This window comes from Aythya fuligula, chromosome 11, assembly GCF_009819795.1.
Source record: "Aythya fuligula isolate bAytFul2 chromosome 11, bAytFul2.pri, whole genome shotgun sequence".
Taxonomy (NCBI): Eukaryota; Metazoa; Chordata; class Aves; order Anseriformes; family Anatidae; genus Aythya; species Aythya fuligula.
This window is the reverse complement of record NC_045569.1, coordinates 13768530-13792032: the sequence shown is the minus strand read 5'-3', so window position 1 is coordinate 13792032 and position 23503 is coordinate 13768530. Positions and strand designations below refer to the sequence as shown.

The window sequence follows — 23503 nt, the reverse complement described above, 5'->3', positions numbered from 1 at the left end:
GTGCTACTGTTGTGATCTGTGGCTCTCAGATACAAAAGGAATGTGTTGGTTAAACAGGTGACATGCTCCGTGGTGTTTCCTAGACCAAAATTACCTGGGTGCTTCTAGGGCAATGAATATGTAAGTACCTCATCAGTGGATGCTAATTAAGGCCCATTCCAGTAAGGAGCATGTGCCACTTGCAAGCTTGTGGTTCATAGCTAACAGTCCTGTGTGGTATGAAAAACAGGCAGGAGGAGGTAGGACAACTGATGTGTAGGATGGTCCATGTAATTCACTGCAGACTGACAAATATTTGGACAACTTGGCCAAATTATACATGTCAGGGTATATAAGCCCCCATGAAATGGTGCTTAGATTCATAAGCCAGATAAAGGCAGTGCTGGCTTGAAGGAGATTCAGTTAAGTAATCTTTTTTTCCACAATCGTTTGTGCTCTAGGGCAGCTCCCCCAAGTCAAGCCTGGTCTCCCTCCTGCTCTGCCCTGCAGCTGCTTCTAAAAGGGAATAAAAATCCTTTCCAGCTTGCAGCCTTTGTTCTATTTGTTAAGGGAGCGGTTTGTTCTGGTGAAGAAACACATCCTCTCCTGAGGGTAATAACTAATTATGACAAGTGTCCATAGTAAATAGCTTTCTGCTAAGGTAATGCCCCCAAGTAATTTCTGCTGGATGAGCTAACCTAATATCTGTGCTGGGGAGACTTCAGGACCAGATGGTGATGGGGCTGCTGTGCCCAGGACTGCTAGTGCTCTCCCTGAGCCACCCACTGGTTTGATCTGAAGCCAGAGGACCCTCCCTCCAACATGAAGCCTCTGTTCTAAATCCCCCTAGTGCTGTCTGTTCTGGGAAGGTTCTTTATAGAAGCCCCTTCTGCAGTTTTTCAGTATAACAAGGGAGCATTTTTCTCTGAAGTGGCTGTTAGTTTCTGTTACACCTTATTCAGAAGCAAGGTAGATGAAAAAGCTGTGCTTGATCCCAAGAAAGCCTCGTGTACGTAGCCCACTTCTGTTCTTACCTTGTCAGATTTGGTAAACTCACTTGTCCTTGAGCAGGTCACGGCTTTGCTGCACTTGTTATGGTGTTTGGATATTTATCTTGTTATTCCTCTTTCAGGCAAGTTCTTTTTGGAGATAACGTGAAGAAGCCACAAAGCCTTTCAGATGCTGATCTGAGCAAACTCTATACAGCAACATCCCTTATGCAGATCGATGATAATGTTATGAGGTATGAAGGGGGACTCTATGCTGGTCTCTGGAAGTGCCTTCTGTTTTAAGTGTTACTCTTGCAGGTCTCTTTCTGTGCCTGTAGGAATCTGCTGAAATGCAGCGCTGACAACCCCAAATCCTTCCTTGTCTTTACATTGAATAAAACCATAAAAAAAAAAGATTATTTTTGATAGTCACAGCTTCTGTAAAGTCATCCAGGAGGCAGTTATCTATAACATCTGAACCTGCAGCCCAGAATAAACAAGGAAGAGGCAAGCTCTTGCCAAGAGGTCCACAAAAAATAATGCAGAATGTGAAAAGCATCTCAGAACTGCTCATGAGTGTTTTTAGTCCTGCTTGAATTTTGAAACAAACCCTTCCCCCCGAGAATAATGCCTTCTTTGTGAGCATTAGAACTGGCTGAGATAACACGAACTTTTTAACTTGTCATACTTGCACCTAAATTAAGCTCTCTGCATTATTAGGCAGCAGGCTGTTACTGCTTGTGTCCTTGAAAACAACTTAGTACTTTGTTCAGTGGCTGTGATCTTGCCATGGCATGTTCTATATCAGGCACTGACACCTTTACAAAATGCTGAAGCTGTACACTGCCAGCTATACAGCTAAAAGGGTTTTGGAGGAGTAGGAATATTGCTGTTTGTTGTCTAAGAGTGATTCCTAGGGGAAATATACTTGTCCTTCATCCCTGAGGCCTGTCTACTTTGGGCCTACGGCTGCATCATTGTCTCCTACCCCAGGAAAGAAAAAAAGCACATGAGTATAAGCTCACTGCATCCTTGGTTTGAGATGAAGGGCTAAGGATACTGCAAAAAAATGGAACCACAGTGGATTCTGCGTGGCTTGTAGGCAGGCCCTTTTGTCCAGTATGTTTGAGGTTTGTAAGCTGTGATGGTTTTATGTTTGTAAAGGCTTTCAGGTGGTGAATAAGTTTATAAGTTATTCACACAGGAGAAAGCAAATTAAGTTTAAAAAAGATGCCTTGAAGGCTGCTAGACTTCCACGTGAATGTTTAACTTGGTGTGTGTAGAAGAAACACAAATCCTGCTATCAGTGTTTGAGTAAGCACAGAAAGCATAAAAACATGTGCTGCCAAAGGTGAATTTTGCAGAAAAAAGGCATTGTCCTTAAAAATACGGGTCTGGGCATGTATGTCCTTATTTGCAAATGGGAGTCAGGTGGATGCTAGAAACATGATGGCAATGACACTATCCATTTCAGGAAGTTCCATGGGTACAGTTCCCTGAAGGAGTACTACGAAGAAGAAAGCTGCCTGCACTACTTGCACAGGGTAAGCTCTTGCAATTGACTGCTCTTGTACCATCTTCTTCCTACTGGAGATAAAATGCTCCGTGCTTTCTGGTTTTGATACCTAGACACAGCTGTCTTAGCTTGGATTTTTAGAAGTAATCAGTATTTTGGAGTGGGATATCAGTTCTTACTACTCCTAATGCTGGTTCTAAATGCTCTGGGCTCTCTAGAGATTGTAACTCTGTAGTAGCATCCAGATGATCCAGCTAAAGCCAGGAGTTCAACTGAACCCCTTTGAGTGTAGGTGCATAAGGTGGAAAATGGGTGGTGGCATACAGCCTTCCAGGCAGAAAAGACTAGATACTCTGCAGGAGGCTTAGCACACTATCTGGAAGGCAGATGCTTAGCAGGCCGAAGTAATGCAGAAGTAGAACTGGAAAATTAATTCCTGCTTGATTTGCTGAACCGGAGGATGGAGGCACTCCAAGGGAGTTTCCTGGACTTTAACCAAGGTGTCTATAACAGCTAGCACTGGCTGCCTGATGTGCAAAGCAATGTAGAGTAAAAAGGGTGTAGCTATTTGAATTCTGAGAATGGGGAAGATCTGTGATTTAATCTGTTTGCTTTGTTACACCCGTATCGCTTTTCATACAACTGAATTGGAAAAAAAAAATAAAGTGCTGCAGAGTACTCCGTTGGTAAAAAGCCACCAGTCTGAATTTTTGACTGTTTTGCTGATGGTTCTCCAGTTAAAGGACAACTGAAATAAGATGTCTGAATTGAGCCAAGCTAAGAAGCTTTATAACAGTTGATAGAAACTCAAATACCAACCCCTAACTGTTTTTTTCTCTACTATGTTTCTTGGTACAGATCTATGTTCCTCTTCTGCTGGTTAATGCTGCTGATGACCCTCTTGTCCATGAGAGCCTTCTATCAATTCCAAGAGCTCTTTCAGGTATGTTGAAGCAGTCTGCTCCAGCAGTGCATATTTGTTTACCTGCAGCTTCCTTATCTCATCACGATCCATGATTACAAAGCAGCTTGACTTGCCTTATTACGTCCATAATCCTGTGGGAGGTGTACTAAGCCTCTTTAAAACACCAGTTGCAAGAACTAACGAGGCTCTTTGTGAGGAGGAAGAACTCGAGTCCTCCTTTCAGGCATCTTCTGCTGTTTAGGCTGCTGTTGATAGCCAGTAGTTTACATTCGGGTTACTTTCATGAATGGAAAAAAAAGCTTCCTCGTGTCTTTGTTCCTCATTGGGATGTAGTAGAAAGGTGGGTTACTGCAGTGACAGTCTTGAACAAGTATAGATGAAGGGCCCCCCTTCCCTGATGAATGGAGCCCATGCTTTGCTGTGTTACTTGATAATGAAATAAGGTGTGTCCTTTGAAAGGAGTTCTGTCAGCTCTCTGTCTTCAGCCAAGAAAAAGTCCAATACCCTTTAGAAGCTCAGAAGAATGAGCTGCGTGCTGTTTCTCTGCACAAATGGTGCACAGGAAGGAAAGATGGGTTCATTCTTCTCTCTGAAAGCTACAGGCGGAGAATTCATCTACAGCTGCTTCCAGACAGAACCAAGCACAGGGATTTTCTCACTGCACATAGATCAAAGTGGATAATATAATGCCAGAGCTTTGGTGCAGCTCAGCATGATGCTAACAGTCCTAGTTCCAGTGTACGTGAGTTAAAGGTAGAAGGATGTGACCTGTGTTGCCATAAGGGCCCAGCCAGCAGCATTTCTTGGCCAGCCTGGTTCCTGTGGACCATCTTACTTTGTGAAATTGTTAGGTTATGTGCTTTTGACTTCATATTAGCTGTGGCCTTTGTCAGCACATTTCTGCTTCCATCACAGGATTGCTCCTTTTGGTTCAGACCCTATGCCAAGGATCGAGTTGATTATTGCAATTTAAGGTGGTTTAGCTCTCAGCTCCAAATCGCTGACCTGCTGGAACTGTGTGCTTCCTTCTGTCTTACAGAGAAACGGGAGAACGTCATGCACGTGCTGCCCCTTCACGGAGGCCACCTGGGCTTCTTTGAGGGGTCTGTACTATTCCCAGAACCTCTGACCTGGATGGATAAGCTCGTGGTGCAGTACGCCAATGCCATCTGCCAGTGGGAGAAGACAAAGTCTCATTGCTCAGACACAGAGCAGGCGGTATCTGGCCAGGAGTAATTGACCCAAAGACTCTGGATCACTTCAGTATATCTCCCCCTTTGGGAACTCTTTGTTCCCTCACCTGCTGCTTCAGGTTTCCATTCTCCTTGATATCCTATGGCTGGGGTTTGATCACAATGTTTCCTTCTGAAGTGGAGTTAAAACAGAGGTTGATATCTGGTCAGAGGATCTTTGCTTATATAGTCACTTGGGTTTGTAACTTACTGCTCTGCTTGAAGAATTAGATTCCGACTGTGACTTGTTACAGGGTAATTGAGCTAAAGACAGTTTGCTTTGATGTAACACAAGTTTCAGATGCCAAAAGCCTTTCACCTGGTGGTCAAAAACTTGATCTGAAGCATTTGTTGAGGTGTAGATGACAAGGTAACTGACTTTTTCAGTCCCTGTGCTGGAAAAAACCCTGTACCAAGCCACAGGCCAGTGAGTGGTTCAGTCCATGAGCCACTAAATAGTGGCTTGGGAAAACAGATGCTTGACTGTCGGTGGAGTTCTAATCTTACACCATCTTAAGGGAGTGTTTCACTTCCTGGGAGTGCAGTTACACAAGTGAATCACTTTAAAAATGCTTAACTTTTCCATGCTTCAGATATCTGTGGGTTGGGGTATCTTTACGCTGGGACTCCAGGTAGAGAAAAGCTGCGGGCTGGTAATACCAGTTAATGTTTCTCTGTAACCACATTCTCACACCAAGACCAGACCAGTCACCTTGTCGTATTTGCCTCTTTTTAAATGTAGTCATGTTTTTAGTACTGGATCTCTTGTTTGACCCAGAGCTTTTTAAAATTGGCTCTGGCTTCCGAATGGAAACCAGCGATGAAGAATCTGCAGGATCTTTTTGTGAGCTCAGTATGTTTTAAGAATATTTCATAGTTATGTACTCTGTTAGGGATTAAATTGTAGGGTGGGGGGGAATGTATCTAGATTTACTCCCCTTATGTCAGGGTAGATTATACCAAAATTCTTGTCCTTAATTTTCAAAGCATTGAATGGTTTTCAGACACATGACTTGCCTTACTTGGTGGGATCTTGATGGGTCTAGCCCTGTGCAACTAAAATACCTTTGACTAACTACTTCTGTATCTGTGCAAATGCTGCAGGATTTTACTGGCTCCAGTAAGACATTGGGCTCCTCGCGTGAATTCCTTTCTGCATGCCCAGACACTCTCTTCTAGTTGTAATGTGCAAAGTGAAGTGCAAAAGCCCCTTGCAGGAGTGATGCCTCAAGTGGCTGTTAGGGCCGAGGTGGTTATTGCGGGCTCTGCTCTATCTCCTGGTAGGAAAGTTGCCCCATGACAATCTGGAGACTGAATTTTTGTGGTCACAATCTTTTTTTCCCTATTTGTTCTGTCAACATTGTAGTCTCATTAATCCACCCTTGAGACTTCTTTGTCCTAGTGTCAGTGAAGCTCTTTTCCTGTCACACTTCCCGCATCCAACAAGCACTTTATTGCTTTAGCCTTGGTTTCTGTGCCAGGCTCTTCAGTTTGTAGTTGAAAGGTGAAACAAGCTGCAAGACTTCAGCGTGGTAATGCAGGGAAACAAGCCTTCTGGACTGCCCTGTCCCGGAACTTCATTCAGTAGGTTGCAGAGGTAGCTTTTTTATTTTAATAAAGCAATAATTAACTATTGTAGCAAAGGTGCATTATCATATCAGGAAATTCCTTTCAGTTTGCCTTAGGCCAGACACCGCGGCCTGCTAGAATGAACTGTGGGTACCTGTACGTTGTCCTTGTTACTGAGCCCAGGTTTCCTTTTGTTCCTCAAAGAAAAAGGTGTGATCGAGTAAAGCTGCAGCAGTACTTGGCCGTGCTTGTGGCTGTTCCTTAAGAACTATTTTAGGGCATCAGTTAGCAAGGATATTCTTAGCTGATGGATATTTGTCTTTGTGTTGTTGTTCTCTCACTCATCCTGCATCTGTATATCACTAAAACCTGTCACACAAGATGCTCAGAATTTTGCTTAAGTAGCTGCTCATGCAATTTTTACTGGATGTGCTGTAAATGTATTCTCACTTATCAGGATTGGAGTGTAAACAACATTTGTGTGCATCAACTAGCCACAGTATGAATTTAGGTGTGTAGGGTATGTGTTGTTGTGTTTGTTTTTTTTTTTTTTTAATCTCCAGGGGGTCACATCTTTAGATGTCTCAGTTTTCCTGGCATATACATCTGCAGCTTCACAGGTCACAGCTTTCTGCCTTGAGGAAGCAAAGCTGCTCCTCCCATGGCGGGAGATGCCCTTTTTAAAATGCTTCATGTCCTGCTTCAGTCCAGCTTTGCTGTGAGTATCAACTCCAAAGAGATTTAGAGGAACAGGAGCTTCCCTTGGTAGTGACCCCACTGTTGAGGTGAGGAGCCCATCATACGAGCCAACATGTAACTACGAAGGAAGGACAGCGTGCATCAAGCCTCCTTGGAGATCAAAATTCTTTCTCAGATTTCCTCAAAGTTCCTCAAAAGCAGGGCTCCCTGCCCAGCTCCCCACATGGCTGCAATTCTGCCTTCCTTCCCAGGACCCCAGGCTTGCAGAAAGAGTTCATCTGTTGGCTGCCCCCGACAGGGAAGTTGGAAGTGAGAGCGCTATGGCTGGCTGCTGTCTGAAAGTGGATGTTGAGGCAAAGCTGGTGTTTGCTTGCTTCGGAATTGGGGTTAGGGGGCAAACTGCTTTTTGGCCAAGGCATGCCAGAGTAAAGCTCCACTTTCAGAGGAACTGGGTAGGTTTTTATTGAAGAACTTTTCCTCCTTCCTTTTTTAAGAACCGTTCCTGACAGACTGGGTTTTGAAACATTTCCTGTTCCTGAGGTACGAGGAAGTTGCCTTCTCAAGTGTACCTTTATTTCAAACTGACTTTGCTGTAGTTACAGTAGATGGCCAATCAGTGATTTTTTAAAGCAGACCCTAAAAAATGAGGTGAGCAGCTGAGCAATTTTCAAAGCAGCTTGTCTAATCAAATAGGGATTTGGCTCATTTTTTTTCAAGGAGTACTACATCTTCCTGCCCTGTAACTCATAAGCCTTCATATTTCAGAAGTGCCAATGCTGTGGACTTTCTGAAACTCTCAACTAGAGAAGTAATAGGGGTCTGTCCTGCTCCTTTGACCTGTTCTTGCACTTGCACCTACAGCTGCTTAAACCGCTTGTGGCTTGACAACTAATTCTAGCCTGTTTGGGGAGGAAGAACTTTGTCATAGGTTGGTTGTGCAAGGGTTCCAGAACCTGGGAGTCACCTTACTAACTTCTGTTGCAGACAGAAGCAGTAAAAATCTCTTCTCCCAATCCCACCCAATTTGCTGCTTTCAAAGCAACTCATGTTGTCAAACCTGCTGCAGCAATTTAGAGATCTCAAGGAAGCAGGAGAGGAGGAAGTGAAGCTGCAGTGCGTGTTATCTAGAGACCTTCAAAGAAGGAATCCTGTATTAAATCTTGCTGCTGACAGAGATTGGCAGCTGATACCTAGTGCCAGTACCACGAGCAGGAAGGGACTTTGTCCAATCCTTACCTGAAATGCATTTCTCTCCCAAAATAAGGCAGTGCTAGTTCTGTGATGTCTGCAGATGGTCTTCACTTGCCAGTGAACCCCACCTTAAATGCAATATGAATTTTTAGATCTTAGAGGTGAAGCAGTCTTTTCATCTCTTGCAAAGACACATGAGCTTGTAGAAGGACACGCTTCAAGCCCAGAGCAGTACAGCCTGGTAGCATAGTTCAAGACTACAGCATGATGAATCTGTCATGAGCTCTGTTTAGTTTCAAACCGGGATTAGAAAAGGCATCAGCAGAGCTCTTCATTTATTCTCATGTACTATACACCCCTCTTCCTTATCACTGTATGTAAAAGTAACACTCAGACATAAACCCCAAGGACCATCTCAATCAGATAGCAAGTTGCAGACCGTATTTTTGTGGTGGTTAGGCTGGTCCAACCATCTTTGTCAGTGTCTGGAGACACCTGGAACTTGTAGGGGAGCAGCTGGGACTTGCTCTTATGGACCACAAGGAACTTGCAGCTTCCACGACACCAGATCTGCCAGCGTGTTTAATGATCCCGTGGTTGGGTTCTAAACTGAAGGTGTTTTCAAATGAGTCAACAGCTGCACTGTAAAGACAGACACTTGAACCTCCCTGCAGTCCTTTCCTGACCATTTTTCTGCAGTTCCTGTTCTGTGAAGGTACAGGTTACAAAGACAGGGCATTAAGCAAAGATGTTGAGAACCATTGTCTCCAGCACTGAATTTAGCCACGCTACCTGTGTGTCATCTGTCCTGGGTCTGTCACAAGTTCCTAGACCTCAGCCCTTTGACACGTGGTGCCTTGCCCTTTTTCTCCTCCTCCCTTGACATCAGCATATCTAGAGACTTCAGCAGCAGCTCTGTCAGAGCTTTTGGGCTTTGCTTTTTAGTAAAGGATTCCTCACACAGCAAGCGGTGAGACCCCTCTGGCGATGTACACTGTACAAGCGTGTGCTGACATAAAGGACCTTTGTGGGCAGCCTACAACTAGATGGTCTATTTTAATGCTTAAAATAGCAATGTGTGTAAGCAGTGGATCATTTCTCAGCTCTGTTCCTCGAGTTCCTCGAATTTGCCTCTAGCCATAGGGATTGAGTCAGACGGAGGGTTTGCTTAGTATGTGACTCGTTACCTTGTGATCCCCAAGTTCTTGTGTCTGTTGACTCTTCAGCAACATAACTGGAGGTGAATTGTGTAAGGGGCTACATCTCAAACGAAAGAGCAGAGTGGTAACTTCAAGAACTAATTGCTGAACGGTTCAGTCACCTGGTTTGCTTCCAAGAACTTTTTTTTTTTAGAAATATTATGCCTCTCTGGAGGTTATTGAAATTCTTCACAGCCTTTTCAAGAAGACCAGGAGAGGCCCAAGTCCTGTGCTGCGTGTGCAAGTCATTTGTTGTGAAGAGCATCGTGTCAAGTCACGCTCCGCGTGTCCTGAGCCCTCTGGCAGCTCTGTCAGTTGGGTAGATCCCAGAGCCACGGTGATTCAAAGCAGGGTCTCCTTCGGGGCTTCTAGTTCTAGGCAAAAAGCAAACAGCTCTTCTTGGCGTGAGGGCTTCCTGAGCTGTCTACCAGCTTTGAATGCCTCAGAGCAGCCCAGAGCTGCAGAGGGGGTGCCTGCCCCCCTTTCATTGCTAGTAGCCTCTTACAGCAGCCTGGACTCTCCTCAGCTGGTAGGGAAGCTCAGGCCCGGTGCCATCAGTGAGTCACAGCAGCTGCCAGCTTTCCACACTGCAGTGGAAAGGTTTCTGGGATTACCCTGAGCTATTGCATTTCAAACATCTGTATTTGTGTTTTTCTGGTTAATCAATGGACACAAACACCGCAACCCAGGGCAGCATTTATCAGGTTGGATCTGCTGGTATTGAAGAACCTTTTCCAGGTCTGTCTGATAACGCTCTAAAAGCCCCAACCCTGCATCCCCTGTGGATGAGGACCATGTTTTGCCATCTCACCTCTTGGCCTTGCCTAACGCAGGTGACTTGAATACCAGCGAGGAGCCTGATGCCACGAGGTGGCCCAACACAAGGCCTTTTAGCTTTTGTCTGAGTGACGAACTTGCATCGCCTGCCTGCAGTCATGTGAGAGCTTTGATTAGATGCAGAATTTCCTTGTGGGATCTCTTACAGCTCTTCTGGGTTGCTGACCCTTCTGTGGCTCCTGCCAGCTGGGATGTCTTTAAAAATAATAACAATAAAAAGTGTATTTCATGTAACCAAACACTACTGCTTAGCCCACGTCAGCAGCTTTCCAAAGGACCGTGTTTTCTCATTCCTGACAACTTGTCCCTGTTTCCCCGTGACTAGAAATCCTTTCTGAGAAAGCGATAACCCCCTTGCAGGAGGGGCCCTTTCTCTGGGGGTGCCAAGCTGAAGAGGTGTGGGGAGCCCTCAGGAAGGCAGACCCGTGCCCTTCTCACGTTGCTGCTGCAGCTGTGTTAGAGCAGGCTGAGAATCGGATGTTCTTGGTGAGCAGCGTGGTTCATTACAGATAAATTTCCAAATTGGCAAAATTATCCTCTGGAACAATCTCTAAATGCTGCCCTGAAAAAGCTTGTGTACAGAGATAGCCTCCCTGCTGCCACGTTCTGAGTCAGATTCTCTGAAGCTGACAGCTGCAGGGGAGATGATTTGCAACTAGCAATGCAATTTTTCTATATCTGCTGATGTTTACCTTTAAAATTATATATATAAATATATATTAAAGTGTCTTTGATTTTTTCTTTAATTTTTGTTCTTCTGTGTGGTGTAAGATGGAAGTCATTGCACAACAAAATGTAATTTTGTTATCTTTGATTCAGTGGGATTTCTTTATTTAAAAATAAAGGACTTATGGAAGTCAGTGCTCTGTGGAGTGGCTGTGTCCCGTGTTACTGGGTGGGGGGGTGCTGCTGTCATTCCTGACACACGGAGCAGCAGTGAGGATGTCTGACATGGGAACGTATTGGGCCAACAAGGTCATCCTCACCAGAACACAGCCGGGTCTCTGAACACCTTCCCTCGGTCACGGGATTTGGATTAGCTCAAGGAGGAACTGGAGGAGTTCTTTGGCCCCAGCCCTTAAATGTGAGTTTAGTGTTTGGTGTTAAGGCTTCTGTTTGGTAGTGGCCTAAAACAGGAGCACCTCAGAGCAGGGCTGCCCATATATCCCTGTGGGGTACATGAAAGCAGGAGTTGCCTTGCTGCTCCCCCTCCTGTCTCCCAGATAGGAAAAACCCTTAGAAACCCTTGTCAGTAATTCCTGTGTCACGAGCTTTAGCCCTGCCTCTGGCTTTCTGACCACTTCTTGGCTCCTCTGGAGCTAAATGCAGGGGCTCTGCTTGTTCCAGGAGCTGTGGCTGGCTGCCTCCTTGGAGGGAGAGGCCTCAAGCTTGCGCTCTTTTTCCCTGCCCTGGGGAGAAGCTCTGCCACTCTTATACATACATAGATACCTACATATATATGGGAGCATCTCAAATAATTGTCCTGGCTTGAGCAGTAGCATGGGGAGTCTTGCTGTCCCCTGAGCAAAGCCCTGTGTGTTTTTCTCAGCAGCTGACGGGCTGGTGGCTCAGCCTGGGCAGCTGGCTCTGAGTTCATCTCCCCCCTGCCTCCCCTTCCAGCCCGCGTTGCGTGCACAAGTAATGCTCCAGCCTTTCCTAGTTGCTTTTTCTTCCCCCAGAGGAGGTGCGATTGCTTTCCTGAGCGAGCGAGCTGGGCTGTTGTGTTTTCACTGGCCCCAGGGCTGCGGGGGCTTCCCTGGGGCTGCTCGGTGGGCTCAGCGGGGTGAGGAGCTGCCTCCAGTCCTCCTCGGGGCCCCGGCACAAGGCTGGCATCGCAGGGTCCGTGGTGCTCAGCAAGCCGGCAGCGCTGCAGAGGCTGGAGGAAAGGGATTGCAGCCCAGACAGGCCCCGTCCTCCCGGCGGCTTCGGAGCCAGCCTCCTGTTTGGTTTGAGCCCGAGCCAGTGCCCTGATGAATGCAGCTCTTGTCGGCTCTGGATGGGGCTCTGGCCCTCTGCTAATGAAAGGCGCTGGTGTGTGGCTGCGGGGCTGGGGGACGGGGAGGAGGGGGCAATACTGGGTTGGCAGAGGAGGAGGTGACCGTCAAGTCCCAGGCTAGTGGTGCTGCCACCCCTCGCTGGTCGTGAGCAGCTCTCGTGCCCTCCTCCTCCTCCTCCTCCTTTTGGGGCTCCTCATGGGGTTTTCCTGATGTGAACGGCTTTGATCTGAGCTCCTTCTCAGATGCAGCACTGGGAGAGGCGGCTGTGTTAAGGCTTCTAGGGGATTTGCGAGGGTAAATCTGCACATCTTTCACTGTCCCGTGGTTAAAATTCATCTCTGACCCTCAGTGGCTGCTGTTCTTTCTCCCTGACAGAGTGAGGATTAGGTAGTCAGCTCCATCTGGGCCCTTCTTGGGATCTTTGCATGTTTTGGGCTGTTTTCTCTGGCTAAAGCAGGGGACAGAACTGGGGGGCCTGGTCCAGGGGAAGGAGAACCCTGGTTTGGGATGCAGGGAGGATGGGGAAGGACAGTTCCAAGAGGCCTGTTCACATCAGGGCTGCTGCTCCAAGCCTCTAACAGAGCTGAGCAGCAGCGCCTGCGCCCCCAAAGCCTCCCCCTGTCCCTTGCCGTGTGCCACGAGGGACCCAGGAGCTGTGCTGTTAAACACTTCTTTATTTCTCCGCGTCCAGCTTTCAGCCAGCCCCTGGCAGGGCCCTCCTGCTGTGACGGCCTCCGGCTGCGTTACCCCACTCCTGCCTGTCCCCCCTCCAGCCGATGCCACCCCAGGAGCTCCCCAGTGCCCCCAGGGCCGGCTGTGGAGCCCCTCTCCGGCTGCACTGCCCCACAGAAGAAAAAGCTAAGGCTGAAGCAGAGCAAGGCACGTCCTACCTGCATCCCAACCCCTGCAGTGTGCCCGGGGCAAAGGGGCAAAGGGACATCCTCCTGGCTATCACCACCCCCCTTCCCAGCATGGTCACTCCCCCGTGCCCCCTTTTTTTTTTGCAGGAGCAGGCTGGTGGCCAGCTTTCTCTGCTGGCTCCCAAAGAAAGGACCCTACTCCAGGAGGGACAGGGACCCTATTCCAGGTGGGACGGGGCTGCCAGGTGGCCCACAGCCAGGTCTGGGGATGGGGACAGGCACGGGGCAATGCACCCGGAGCGCCTCGTTCCCAGCAGTCACTCAACCAACGCTACGGGAGGGAGGTGGTTGGGGTTAGGGGACCACCTCTGAGCCTATGTTAGGGGGGAAGGGGGGCGGCCCCCGCCTTAGAGGGCCGTGTCTTCAGCCTCGATGCAGGGCCCGAAGAGCTTCTCCGCAGTGGCTTTGCCGTCGTACTTGGGCAGGTTGCCACCGAAGTCTGCCGGCAGGATGTCGGCGTCGATCTCCTGGTAGAAGGACTCCAGCTCCTCGCCGTGCACAAAGACCTGGCGTGAGGGGAGCGACCCTCAGCAGAGAGCTGGCGACCCCACAGGTGGCAAAGGGGTGCCTGGGGGACGCCGGCAGTGCTGGGAGCCAGCAGCAGTCCCAGCTCTCCCACCTTCTTCCCCCCGTCTGCTCGGCTTTACCCCCCTTTGCCCCCGGGTCCCCTCCCCGCACTCACCCTCTCCAGCAGTTTGCTTTTCAGGAAGGGTTTGACCACGTTGTAGGTCGTGGTGAAGTACCAAGGCTGGTGGATGAAGTGCACGGCCTTGAAGCGCGCTGGGAAGGAGTCCTAGGGTGCCAAACCCAGGCGGGGCCAGTCACAGACCGTGCTGGCCACATAGGGCCGGGAGAGGAGGTGGGCAGCAACAGAAACCCTGCACTGCCTCCACACCCTTTCCCCAGCCTCCCTCTTTTGTTCTGACCCAGAGGTTCAGCCATCCCAGCCCCAGGAACAGCAGGGAAGCTGCAGAGATCCCATCTTGCAGGATTAAACCAATTAAGGAGCAAAGGAAGGAGGGTGTGATGGGGAACAGCCCCTCCAGGATGGCAATCCAGCCCCCTGCTGGCCCTGGGCACGTTCTCTTCCAGCTCACCTGCAGCATGTCCACCATCTTCTTGAGCTCGGAAGGTTTGATCCCTGACGCCTGCTGCATGGTGAAGCCCTTGAAGTTCTCGATGATGCAGAACCCGTTGATCTGGGTCTCTTCGTTTTCCAGCAGCTTCTCCAAGATAACGCAGTAGGCACGAAGGATCTGGAGGGGAGGAGTGACAGCAGGGTCTGTGCCTCCATTTCCTCCTTTGCCCTGCGGGTCCTTCCTTCCTAAACCCCCCCGATTTAGTGGTGTGGTGCCCCCCTTCACCCCGAGTTATCTGGGCTGGGAGATGCACACCCTGTGCCCTGCAACCCGCACCACACCAGGAGGAAAGAAGGGGAGCCCCTTGGGACGGACCAGGAGAAATTCAGAGTTTTACTTAAACCTGGGTGGAACAACCCCCAAAAACCTGCTGACCTCGTCGAAGGTGATCTCCTCGTAGTCCCAGTTCTCGATGTTGAAGAGCATCACCACCCGGCCGTACTTGTCCCTGCTGGCCAGGATGCCGGGGTAGCCCGCCTCGATGGTGCTGCGCACAGCCTCGGGGGTCAGGTTGTCGAAGAGCTCGGGGTACTGCTGCCGAAAGTTCACGTAGCCTGCGGGGGGACAAAGCTGCTCACCCGTCCTCGGGAAGACGGGAGAGCACGGGGTGAGCTCCCCGCCCCTGGCACCCCGCAGGCACGGAATATGGGAACGTGCTGGGAAAATGGGGGTGAACAAAACAGCTCGTCTGCGAGGCAGCGCTGGTAATTACAACTCATTATCCACCCGACAGACACAAAGGAGAGCAGAGCAGAGCCAGGCAGGACAAAGCCCGTGCCCAACCCCTGCTCCCCGTCCATCCCTGTGTGCCACCCCCAGCATGGGGAGGGGGTGCCACAAGTCCCCCCTGCCCTGGAGTGGTCCCAGGGGTGCTGAGCCCCCCAGGCACCGTGCACAAAACGCATCAGGATGCGTGCAGAGACCTCCAGCCCTGCCTTCTGCTGCTGCTGCTCGCTCCCGTGCCCTGACAGGGGTCCGGGTGCACTGGGAGGCGCAGAGGGGGATCGGGACACCCATCCCCACCCACCCCCACAGCGCAGGGCCCCCCACCTTTCAGCAGGTCGTAGGCCCTGTGGACGTCGAACTTGCGGGCGCGGATGAAGCGGAGGAAGAAGGAGTCGTCCTTGCCCTGCATCTTCTCAGCCACCGTCTTGCAGACATCCTCGCTGCCCGCCCGCTCCTGCACCAGCTCCCGCAGCGCCCTCACCGCCGCCTCCCTCTGCTCCTCGGTCTCGTTCAGCTCGTCCTTTGCCTGGGAAGGGAGCAGGGAAGGGCCCTCAGCATCCTCACAAAGCCCTGGAGACCCTGAGCCACCCGCAGACCCACCCCAGCGTGTGTTTTGGCACAGAAAAGCAGCCGGACACGGTGCCACTGGCTGCGGGTCCCTGGGCTGTGCCTCACCTTCTGCAGGGTGTGCGGGGGGATCTGCTGGCACCTCCCGAAAACGGGGCCGTGGTCCTTGGTGGTGAGGCGCTCCAGCTTGGTGCGCAGGGCCTGCTCCTCCTCCGAGACGATGCGGAAGGTGCCCGTCTGGGGGCGAGGAGAGGATGGGGGGCTGAGGAATCCTCTGCTCACAGCCCCCCACCTCCCTCCCCGCCAGCCCCATGAGGCTGGGGACAGCCCCGGCGCTGTGCGGGTCCCTCTGGGTTGCACCCCAAGGGACAGGGAAGGGCGAGGGGTGCCACAGCTCAGCGCTGCAGGGAGGGGATGCTCAGTACTCACAACAGCAGACATGTTGCCTTTAGCCTTTATCAGCAGCAGGACACTGGAAGAGAGGAGGAGGAATTACCGTGGGGATCTGAAAAGCCCCTGCAGCCCCCGGTGCCCCTGTCCCTCATGGAGGAGGGTACCTGGTGGGCACAGCACCCTCAGCTCCATCGCCCGCTGCCCGTGGGGCTGCCTGGTGGAAGCTGAGAGTGTTGGAGAAACAGCAGGGCTGTTTGCAAAAGCAGGTTAAATACATGGGTATTGGTCATCTGATGCCTCCAGCGTGGTGTTTTTTTTCTGGGTTTACATTTTTTGGGAGGCTGTGGGCAGGAACACCCATGGGTCATGGGGACACACAACCCCGGAGCTCCTCCAGCACGGTGTCACCTCCAACCACATCCAGGGCAGTGCGGAGAGCACCAAGTGCTTCCCAAGACCTGGTACGAGCAACATGCCCCAAGCAGCACGCGTGGTGTGTGTCCTGCTGCCCTGTGGGTGCTCATCGTGCTGCTCTGGGGAGTCCCTGCAGCATGGCCCAGCACTGCCACGGCCCTGCTGAGCTGCTGGGTTGGGGATGTTTGCAGGAGTGGGGTGTAACGGGGTGTCCTCCTGCTCCCCAAATGCTCCCCTTGGCCCTTGGGCTCTTTCTGCACCGCTCCAAGGCTTGAGTCATGGAGAGCGATGCAGAACGACCTCAGGCAACGCTCCCACCTCCTCTTCTTAACACAGAGCTGCCTTCCCTGCCCACCCTGTTGCCTTTCATTCCTGTCCCCATGATATTTACCAAACAGCAGAGCCCCTGCAGCTCCAGAGCCCGTCCCCAGCCATGACACCAGACCCCAAAACCCCTCAGCATCTCCCCAGTGCCCCGCTTGTCCCGACACCTCCTGTGGGCTCCCCCACCAGCACCCCCTTTTTTTGAGGCACAGAAAACAAAACCTATTCCCAGAGGTGACAGGTCAAGGAGGGCTGGGCCACGGGGCCTGATGCAAAATATTTCAGCTGCAAAACATCCCCCATACTCACCAGGGACAGGGAAACCCAAATCGCCTGCACCAGGCTGGGAGCGCGGAGTGGGGCCGGGCAGCTGGGCAGCGAGGCCGGAGTGGAGCAGCAAGAAAAGCCAGGAGAAAGCTTTGTAGAGTCACCGGGTTGGGATTAGGCCGTCACAAGGCATCAACTCGCCGCAGCTTTGTAATTAAGTCCGCGCGAAGCAGGCTGCAAGCCCCGTTAAAACCTTACAAAAGGCAGATGAGGAGAGGGGAGGACGGAGCAGGAGGGCTGCGGGCCGGGTGCGCGGAGGGGCGGGATGCTGGGCCCGATTAACGAAGTATAAAAGCTCCTCATTGTGTAACCCCCTCATTAGCGTGGGGCCGGGGGTGGGCAGCGTGCCACCCCCCGCCTCTGCCCCCAGCTCTGCGAGCAGAGAGCACGGGGGGAGCTCGGCCGGGGTGCTTGTGGGGCAGGTGAGGATGCATCCACATCCTCTCCTCCTCCTTCGTCACCTCCCTGCAAAGCAGCGTTTGTTTTGCTTTAAAATTAATAAAAAATGTGGGCAAACGGTGTCCTCGAATGGGGCCGGTCCTGTGTGGTGTGGACAGCCCCAGTGTGGAGGTTCACTGGTGGCATCCCGCACACAGAGGGGATGGCCAGGGGATGGGGATCACAGGCAATCCCGGTGATCCCAATGACCGACTTTTCTGGGAACTCGAGGGCAGCCCACCTCAGGGCCAGAGGGACAATTTGGGGACAGTGACATGAGGCTTTTTGGGGTGTCCACAACACTGTGTGCCCAGGCTGCTGGGTGCTGGGGAGCTCTTCCAGCCTTCACTCTCCCTCGGTATGGGTTTATGGGGTCAGGATGAGGACGGTGCCATGCACGGCTGCTTCCTGCAGCCCCGTGGCTCCTCCACGGGGAGGGAAGACAGGAGCCCATTGAGAGCCAGGGGCTTGGCCGCGCTCCTGCTGCGCTGGGGATTTGGGGGGTGGTGGTGGTGGTGAACGGGAACGAAGGGGCTTACACAAGGCATGTTTTGTAACACTGTGAGGATTTACGGATTTGGATTTCACCACGCTGCCCCACAGCAGAGCCGAGACCCCTCGGTGAGGGAGGAGGAGGAGGAGGAGGAGGAAGGCACAGGGTTCCTGATGAGGGGCAGGCGGGGGAAACCCATGCCTGGAGCAAGCCCCCCGGTGACGCCAGAGCCACCAGCAGCCCCGTCCCTGCCCCGTGCTGACCCCACACGGTCCTGGCTATGCCCTGGCTCTTTCTCTGGGCATTTCTCCACAGACCAGCCCCGAGGGGTGGCAGCCCCGTGAGGGCAAACCATGGGGATTTTTGCATTCTGAGCCCTTGGGGGATCACCAGGACAGCCCCAAAGCCCTGTTCTGAGCTGCGTGACCCCGCTGAGGGGCTCACCAAGCCCCCCGCCCTGCCTCAGAGTGGCCAAACCCCATCACAGGGGGAATGGGGGCACGGCACACACATGGACCCCGTGCCCTGCCGCTCGCAGGCGACAGCTTTGGAGATAAAGTGGGGTTAAAGTGGGGTTAGACACACGGCAGGGGGCTGCGTGCCAAGGGCTCGGCGTGTCCCTACAGGTCCCTACAGACCCCCACAGCCCCCCAGCGCCACAGCCCCGCGCAGCAGCCGGGGCCGGGACTCGAACCCGCGGCCTTCGGGGTTGGAACGGGGGGGGGGGGGCAGGGGTCGGTCTCTCTCAGGCCACCGGAAGTGAAGGGCGGGGGGCGGGCACTGTTGCCATGGTGACGGGCGGCACTTCCGGGCGGGAGTTTCGGGCGGGCGGGCAAGATGGCGGCGGCCATGGCGCAGCGCGTCCTGGCGCTGGCGGCCGAGGAGGGCCCCGAGCGGCTCCAGGAGGCCCTGCAGGGCCTGGGGGAGGGCGAGGTGCGCGGTCGTGGGTCCCCCGTAACCCCTCACCCCCGAGCCGGGGGCTCTCCTGGCGGCGCCTGGCAGCTTGGCCTTCTCGTTGCAGCTGGGCGAGATGGTGACGAAGCAGGCCCTGAGGGGCAGGGAGACGGCGGCGCTGCTGAGGGGGATCTTCAGAGGTGGGTGGTGGCGGGGCTGGGTCCCCGGGGGGGGGCACGGTGAGCTGGGTGGGGGCCGTGGGCAGCAGCACGGGCTGTGAGGGGCGCCTCTGGGGAGAGCCAGGCGGGTGTAAGCGGGATGTGAGACCACGAAGTAATTATGCAGTGAAAAGGGAGCTGGAGTAACACGGTTTTGGTGACCATATTCTATAGTGGCTTTACTTTTGCTAGCACATAGGTGTGTTTCACCTGCTGGCTGCTGAAGCTCAGTTCCCAAGTGGTTCACCTCAAAATGCTGCCACTTGCTGAGCCTGGAGGGCAGGTCAGCAGAACCAGAGTGTGATAAGAGGGCTGAGTGTTTCGGCAGTTTTATCCAAGAGATTCTCATTTCCTGTGCTCTGTTTTTTATCTGTGTTGTCAGATATACAAAATGGGGAGCTGCAGCTGAGTGACGGTTTAGCCCTGCAAATTTCCTGTTTAGTAAGGCGTTGTTATTTGTATAACCTTGTTTCCATTCCTCATCTTACTTTGTTTTCTCATTATAAGGCTCCCCGTGTTCCCAGCCGAGTGGCGTTCTCAGGAGGCTGCAGGTGTACAAGCACTGCGTCCCGCTGGTGGAGTCAGGGGATCTGCACTTGAGCAAGGCGTCTGAAATCATCGGGCTGCTGATGCTGGAGGTAGGAGCTCCTTTGGGCTGGCTCTCCTGAGGCCTGCCGCTTATCCCCTAGCAAGTACACCGAGTGCTTCACCACTGAGACAAATGAGCTGTGGATCTGCCCTGGACTAAGCGGGTCTTGGAACTTGCCATGTGTGTAAACATGATTTTCTTTGGATATCTGGACCTAGGCTCCAAAATCGTAATTGCCTTCACTTGATTAGCTGCTCTGTTCTGTCCAAGACAGTGTGGGATAGAGGTCTTGGGGTGAACTCTCCCTTTAGACGCCCTGCACTGTGAGAAATGTTGTCCTTTTCTGGTGTTTGGTGACCGTGGGAACGTGTATGAGGAGTGCTCCTGTGCCTGCCCCAGGCTCTTTCACGTTATTCCATCTTCTCCCAGGTTCGCCAGCTGCCAGGCCCCGCGTTGGCTGAGCTCGCCACGCTGTTTGTTGATGTTGTTAAGGGCGGCAGCCTGTCTAATGGGAAATCCTTGGAGCTGTTTTCCACTGTTCTTACTGCGTTGGCCAGCTCAAAGGAGAGCCTGGCTTATGGGAAAGGTAACTTTCTCTTCTCCTTCTGCCAGCCTCTCCTCTCTCCCTCTGGAGCGTACACCTAAAAGACTTTTGCTTTCTTAGGTGAACTGAATGGGGAAGAGTTTAAGAAACAGCTGATAAATACTCTTTGCTCCAGCAAGTACGTACCTCTCGGCCAGCTCCGCTCTGCGTTAGCTTGGTAAAAACTCAGCCAGGACCTAGTCCTGTTGGGGCTTTTTACAGAAATCCCTGTGACACCCCAGAGGTGTGGCGAGAGCTAAATCTGCAGTTAGATGTGTCCACAGCCCTGTCGTTCCCTTAGTTATGTGTCAAAACAGTGTGCTTCGTGTTGTGCTTTGAGAAGGACGTGGTGGCGAGTTGGATGGCTCTGTCTGTGTCCTGTTCTGTTGTCTTTGAATCTGTGCCCTCTGTGACAGTGTCCTCCCTGGCTGGAAAGGCAAAGGAACAGCCTGTTGCCAGGTCTTGTAACAGTGTTGTGTGAATTGGTCTCAGGAAGTGTTTGTTTTTATTCCTTTCTTGATGTTTGTTGTTGTGGGGGCCAGGGCAGTTTGGAACCATTTTAAGTCTGGGTAATTTGGGTGACAGTGGTGATTTCAGGTTGGAAGTTTGGCTTCTGACGTTAATATCAGGAAGTAACAAACAGGGAAACTGAATCAAGGGATAAACAATAATTCTGCTTCCACTCAGTTTCCTGGCAAACTTTTGTTTTGTCAGGTGGGACCCTCAGAGCGTGATACATCTTGCCAACATGTTCAGGTAATTCTTCTTTCCTTCAGCAAGCACCAATGCTTTCTTGTGCTGCAGTCATCTCCATGTCCCATCTCACAGGTACTTTGGGGAAAGTGCAAAGTGTCTGAGCATAGCAGGTGTCATCACCCCGTGGGTGTTTCGGTCAGTGAATGTCCGGATTGAACAGTGTCCTGGGACAGTGCTTGGGGATTGGGTGATCTCTGTTCTGCTGGGAGCTTTGGGAGCTTGCTGCCTGTCTGTCTGTGAACTCTTTGTCTAGTTATGGATTGAAACTACTGGGGGACTCTGAAGGAAATTCATGAAAATGATCAGGGTCTGTCTTTGGTCCAACAGGGATATTCCACTGTCGGGAGAGGAGCTGCAGTTTGTGGTGGAAAAGGTCCTTAGGATGTTCTCCAAATTAGACCTGCAGGAAATTCCCCCCCTGGTCTATCAGCTGCTGCTGCTTTCTGCTAAGGTAAAAGCTCATGGGAGGTGACCTCCTTCTGGGCATGCATCACAGGAAAAAATATACACAAGCTGAGCTACAGGCTGGATTTTGGAAGGGGTTTTGATCGCTCCCAATCTGCTGTGGGGAGCAGGATGCAGCAGGACATCATCAGCTTTGTTTTGCTTTTTTCCTCTATCTCCCTCTAGCCTGAAGAAACTGAATGCTCAGAGGAAGACATAAGCTTGTTCTTTTATGGGGAACTGTAGCAGGGAACCTTTGGGAAATAAGGGATGAGCTCAGACCCAGGGGACAGCAGAGTGGATTGTTTTCAGTATTCTTAAGCGTGGGTCTGCTCACTCTTAGTGGCCTGCTCGCCTCTAGTGTAATATTGCCTCGTGCAGTATAACTTCTGGGTTGTACTGTGACTGGTACTGGAAATGTCTCCCCTCCTGTCTCATCCTGCAAGCGGAGGCTGCCAGCGACATACCTGCCCTTCGTCAGAGCGATCTGGCTCTTGCTCTGTTTGTGACTGAGTACCTGCCAAAATGGTCCAGACAAAAGTGAATTACCCATGTGTTACGGGAGGTCGTTGGTGTCCACTGGCCAAAATGTGATCATATATATATGAATTTAGGAGTTTGAAAACCTTCCTAATTGATTATAATATAAAGGATCCTTTCCAATTAATAACGACTTGGAACAAAACAAAAAACTGTGAGAGGTGCAGCTTCTGCAACTCTTCAATAAGTGCGGTCAAAAGAAGGGGACAAACTAAAGTCATCGTTCGTCATTTCATCTGGAAGCGAGCAGTGCAGGAGCCTTCCAGCACCTCAGCAATTTATGAAGGGACGTAAAGGATACCGTGACATTTGTAATTGCTGTGGGAATAGAGGGTAGCTCCCCGGGATCTTGCAGACCACGCAGTTGCATAATGTAATGTCCTTTCTTGCAGGGCAGTAGGAAGACTGTTTTGGAAGGAATCATCAGTTTTTTCAATCAGTTGGACAAGAGACTGAAGGAAGAACAGAAGGTTCCGCAGTAAGTTCTCTCTCTGTCATCCCCTTTCTTTACAACCTGGGTACTTACACTCACCCTTGTCCTGCCTGGTACTCTTGAATGTGACAGGCCTTGTACAAGTGCATACTCCCTGATGCCTAAGACATAATTTGTGGCATTGGATGGCTCTTTTTTTTTTTAATCTGGTAAACCTTACAGATCAGTGGACCTTGAGGTAGCCACGGTGCCCCTAGACCAGCTCCGCCATGTGGAAGGCACTGTCATTCTCCATATCATTTCTGTTATCAACCTGGATCAGGACCTAGGCGAGGAGTTAATCAAACATCTGAAGGTATGACAGAGATGGAACAGGCGCTGTTCTTGACGGTGTTGAAACAGAGCTTTTAAAATCAATACTGGTTATCTTGAGAAGGGATTTAATAATTTTTATGGCCATTTTATGATTTCATGAAGTGTTACGTGGAAAGAGACGTGTTCCCATCTGTGCCACAGCAGCAGTGTGATAGGAGCTTGATAGTTTGATTTGTGGGATGCTGCAGTTGAAGCTAGCATGCTTTTTAACTATTGCTTACTATTTTCTAGACTGAGCAACAGAAGGACCCCGGTAAAGCTCTGTGTCCCTTCAGTGTGGCTCTTTTGCTGTCGGTTGCAGTAAAACACAGACTGCAAGAGCAGGTACGTGTGATAGATGTACAGAGAACTTCAGTGGCAGTGCACACAGCCTTGTGTGAGAAGGGAAGAAGAGTTAGATCAATGTCTCATCAGAATCAGATTAAAAGTGGCTTTGGGATGCTGGTGGGGAGGCAGATCATCAGTACCCTGTAGTTTACCAAACACTATAAAAGACTTCAGAACAATATCAGAATTTTACAGAATCGTATTTCCTGTGGGCCAAATGTTGTAGGGTGAGAAGAAAAGCATTGTCTTCCTTCTCTAACGTTTTGGCTCTGTGGTAGACACCTGAAGTGCATCTGGCAGCAAGTTACCTTCTCTGGGACACTGAATGAGGTTGGTGTATTTGTCCTGAGAAAGAAGTGAGTTAAGGTTTTTGGCAGGTTGTACTGAGACTTGTGTTCTGCCTGGTGCTTGTACTGGAACGTGCCCAAGATTATACAGATCCCATTTCAAAGATTATTTCCTCATGCTCA

At 51.2% G+C, this 23503-nt stretch overlaps 3 protein-coding genes across 6 annotated transcripts in view; 2 read left to right on the top strand and 1 right to left on the bottom strand.

Moving 5' to 3' along the window:
- The window catches only part of ABHD2 (abhydrolase domain containing 2, acylglycerol lipase), a 35534-nt gene extending 26998 nt beyond the window's left edge, over positions 1-8536 (top strand). For all 3 annotated transcript variants that reach the window (XM_032195308.1, XM_032195310.1, XM_032195309.1), the window contains exons 8-11: positions 1112-1222; positions 2443-2512; positions 3343-3427; positions 4449-8536. In XM_032195308.1, coding sequence (XP_032051199.1) covers positions 1112-1222; positions 2443-2512; positions 3343-3427; positions 4449-4645 — 463 coding nt within the window. In that variant the 3' untranslated portion in view covers positions 4646-8536. The remainder of the gene's footprint in view (positions 1-1111; positions 1223-2442; positions 2513-3342; positions 3428-4448) is intronic.
- A 4407-nt stretch (positions 8537-12943) lies between these two features.
- Positions 12944-17175, bottom strand: RLBP1 (retinaldehyde binding protein 1). The gene is made up of 8 exons (XM_032194947.1): positions 16926-17175; positions 15915-15957; positions 15594-15722; positions 15243-15444; positions 14568-14746; positions 14151-14309; positions 13736-13846; positions 12944-13559 (listed from the first exon to the last, which is right to left on the bottom strand). The coding sequence occupies exons 2-8, from the start codon at positions 15924-15926 to the stop codon at positions 13401-13403; spliced, it is 951 nt and encodes a 316-aa protein (XP_032050838.1). The 5' UTR covers positions 15927-15957; positions 16926-17175; the 3' UTR covers positions 12944-13400.
- Positions 17176-18723: 1548 nt separating this feature from the next.
- The window catches only part of FANCI (FA complementation group I), a 24676-nt gene continuing 19896 nt past the window's right edge, over positions 18724-23503 (top strand). For both annotated transcript variants that reach the window (XM_032194895.1, XM_032194893.1), the window contains exons 1-10: positions 18724-18807; positions 18896-18968; positions 19494-19624; positions 20005-20161; positions 20240-20297; positions 20873-20914; positions 21242-21365; positions 22291-22376; positions 22554-22686; positions 22938-23030. In XM_032194895.1, the coding sequence (XP_032050786.1) occupies positions 18724-18807; positions 18896-18968; positions 19494-19624; positions 20005-20161; positions 20240-20297; positions 20873-20914; positions 21242-21365; positions 22291-22376; positions 22554-22686; positions 22938-23030 (981 nt within the window). The remainder of the gene's footprint in view (positions 18808-18895; positions 18969-19493; positions 19625-20004; positions 20162-20239; positions 20298-20872; positions 20915-21241; positions 21366-22290; positions 22377-22553; positions 22687-22937; positions 23031-23503) is intronic.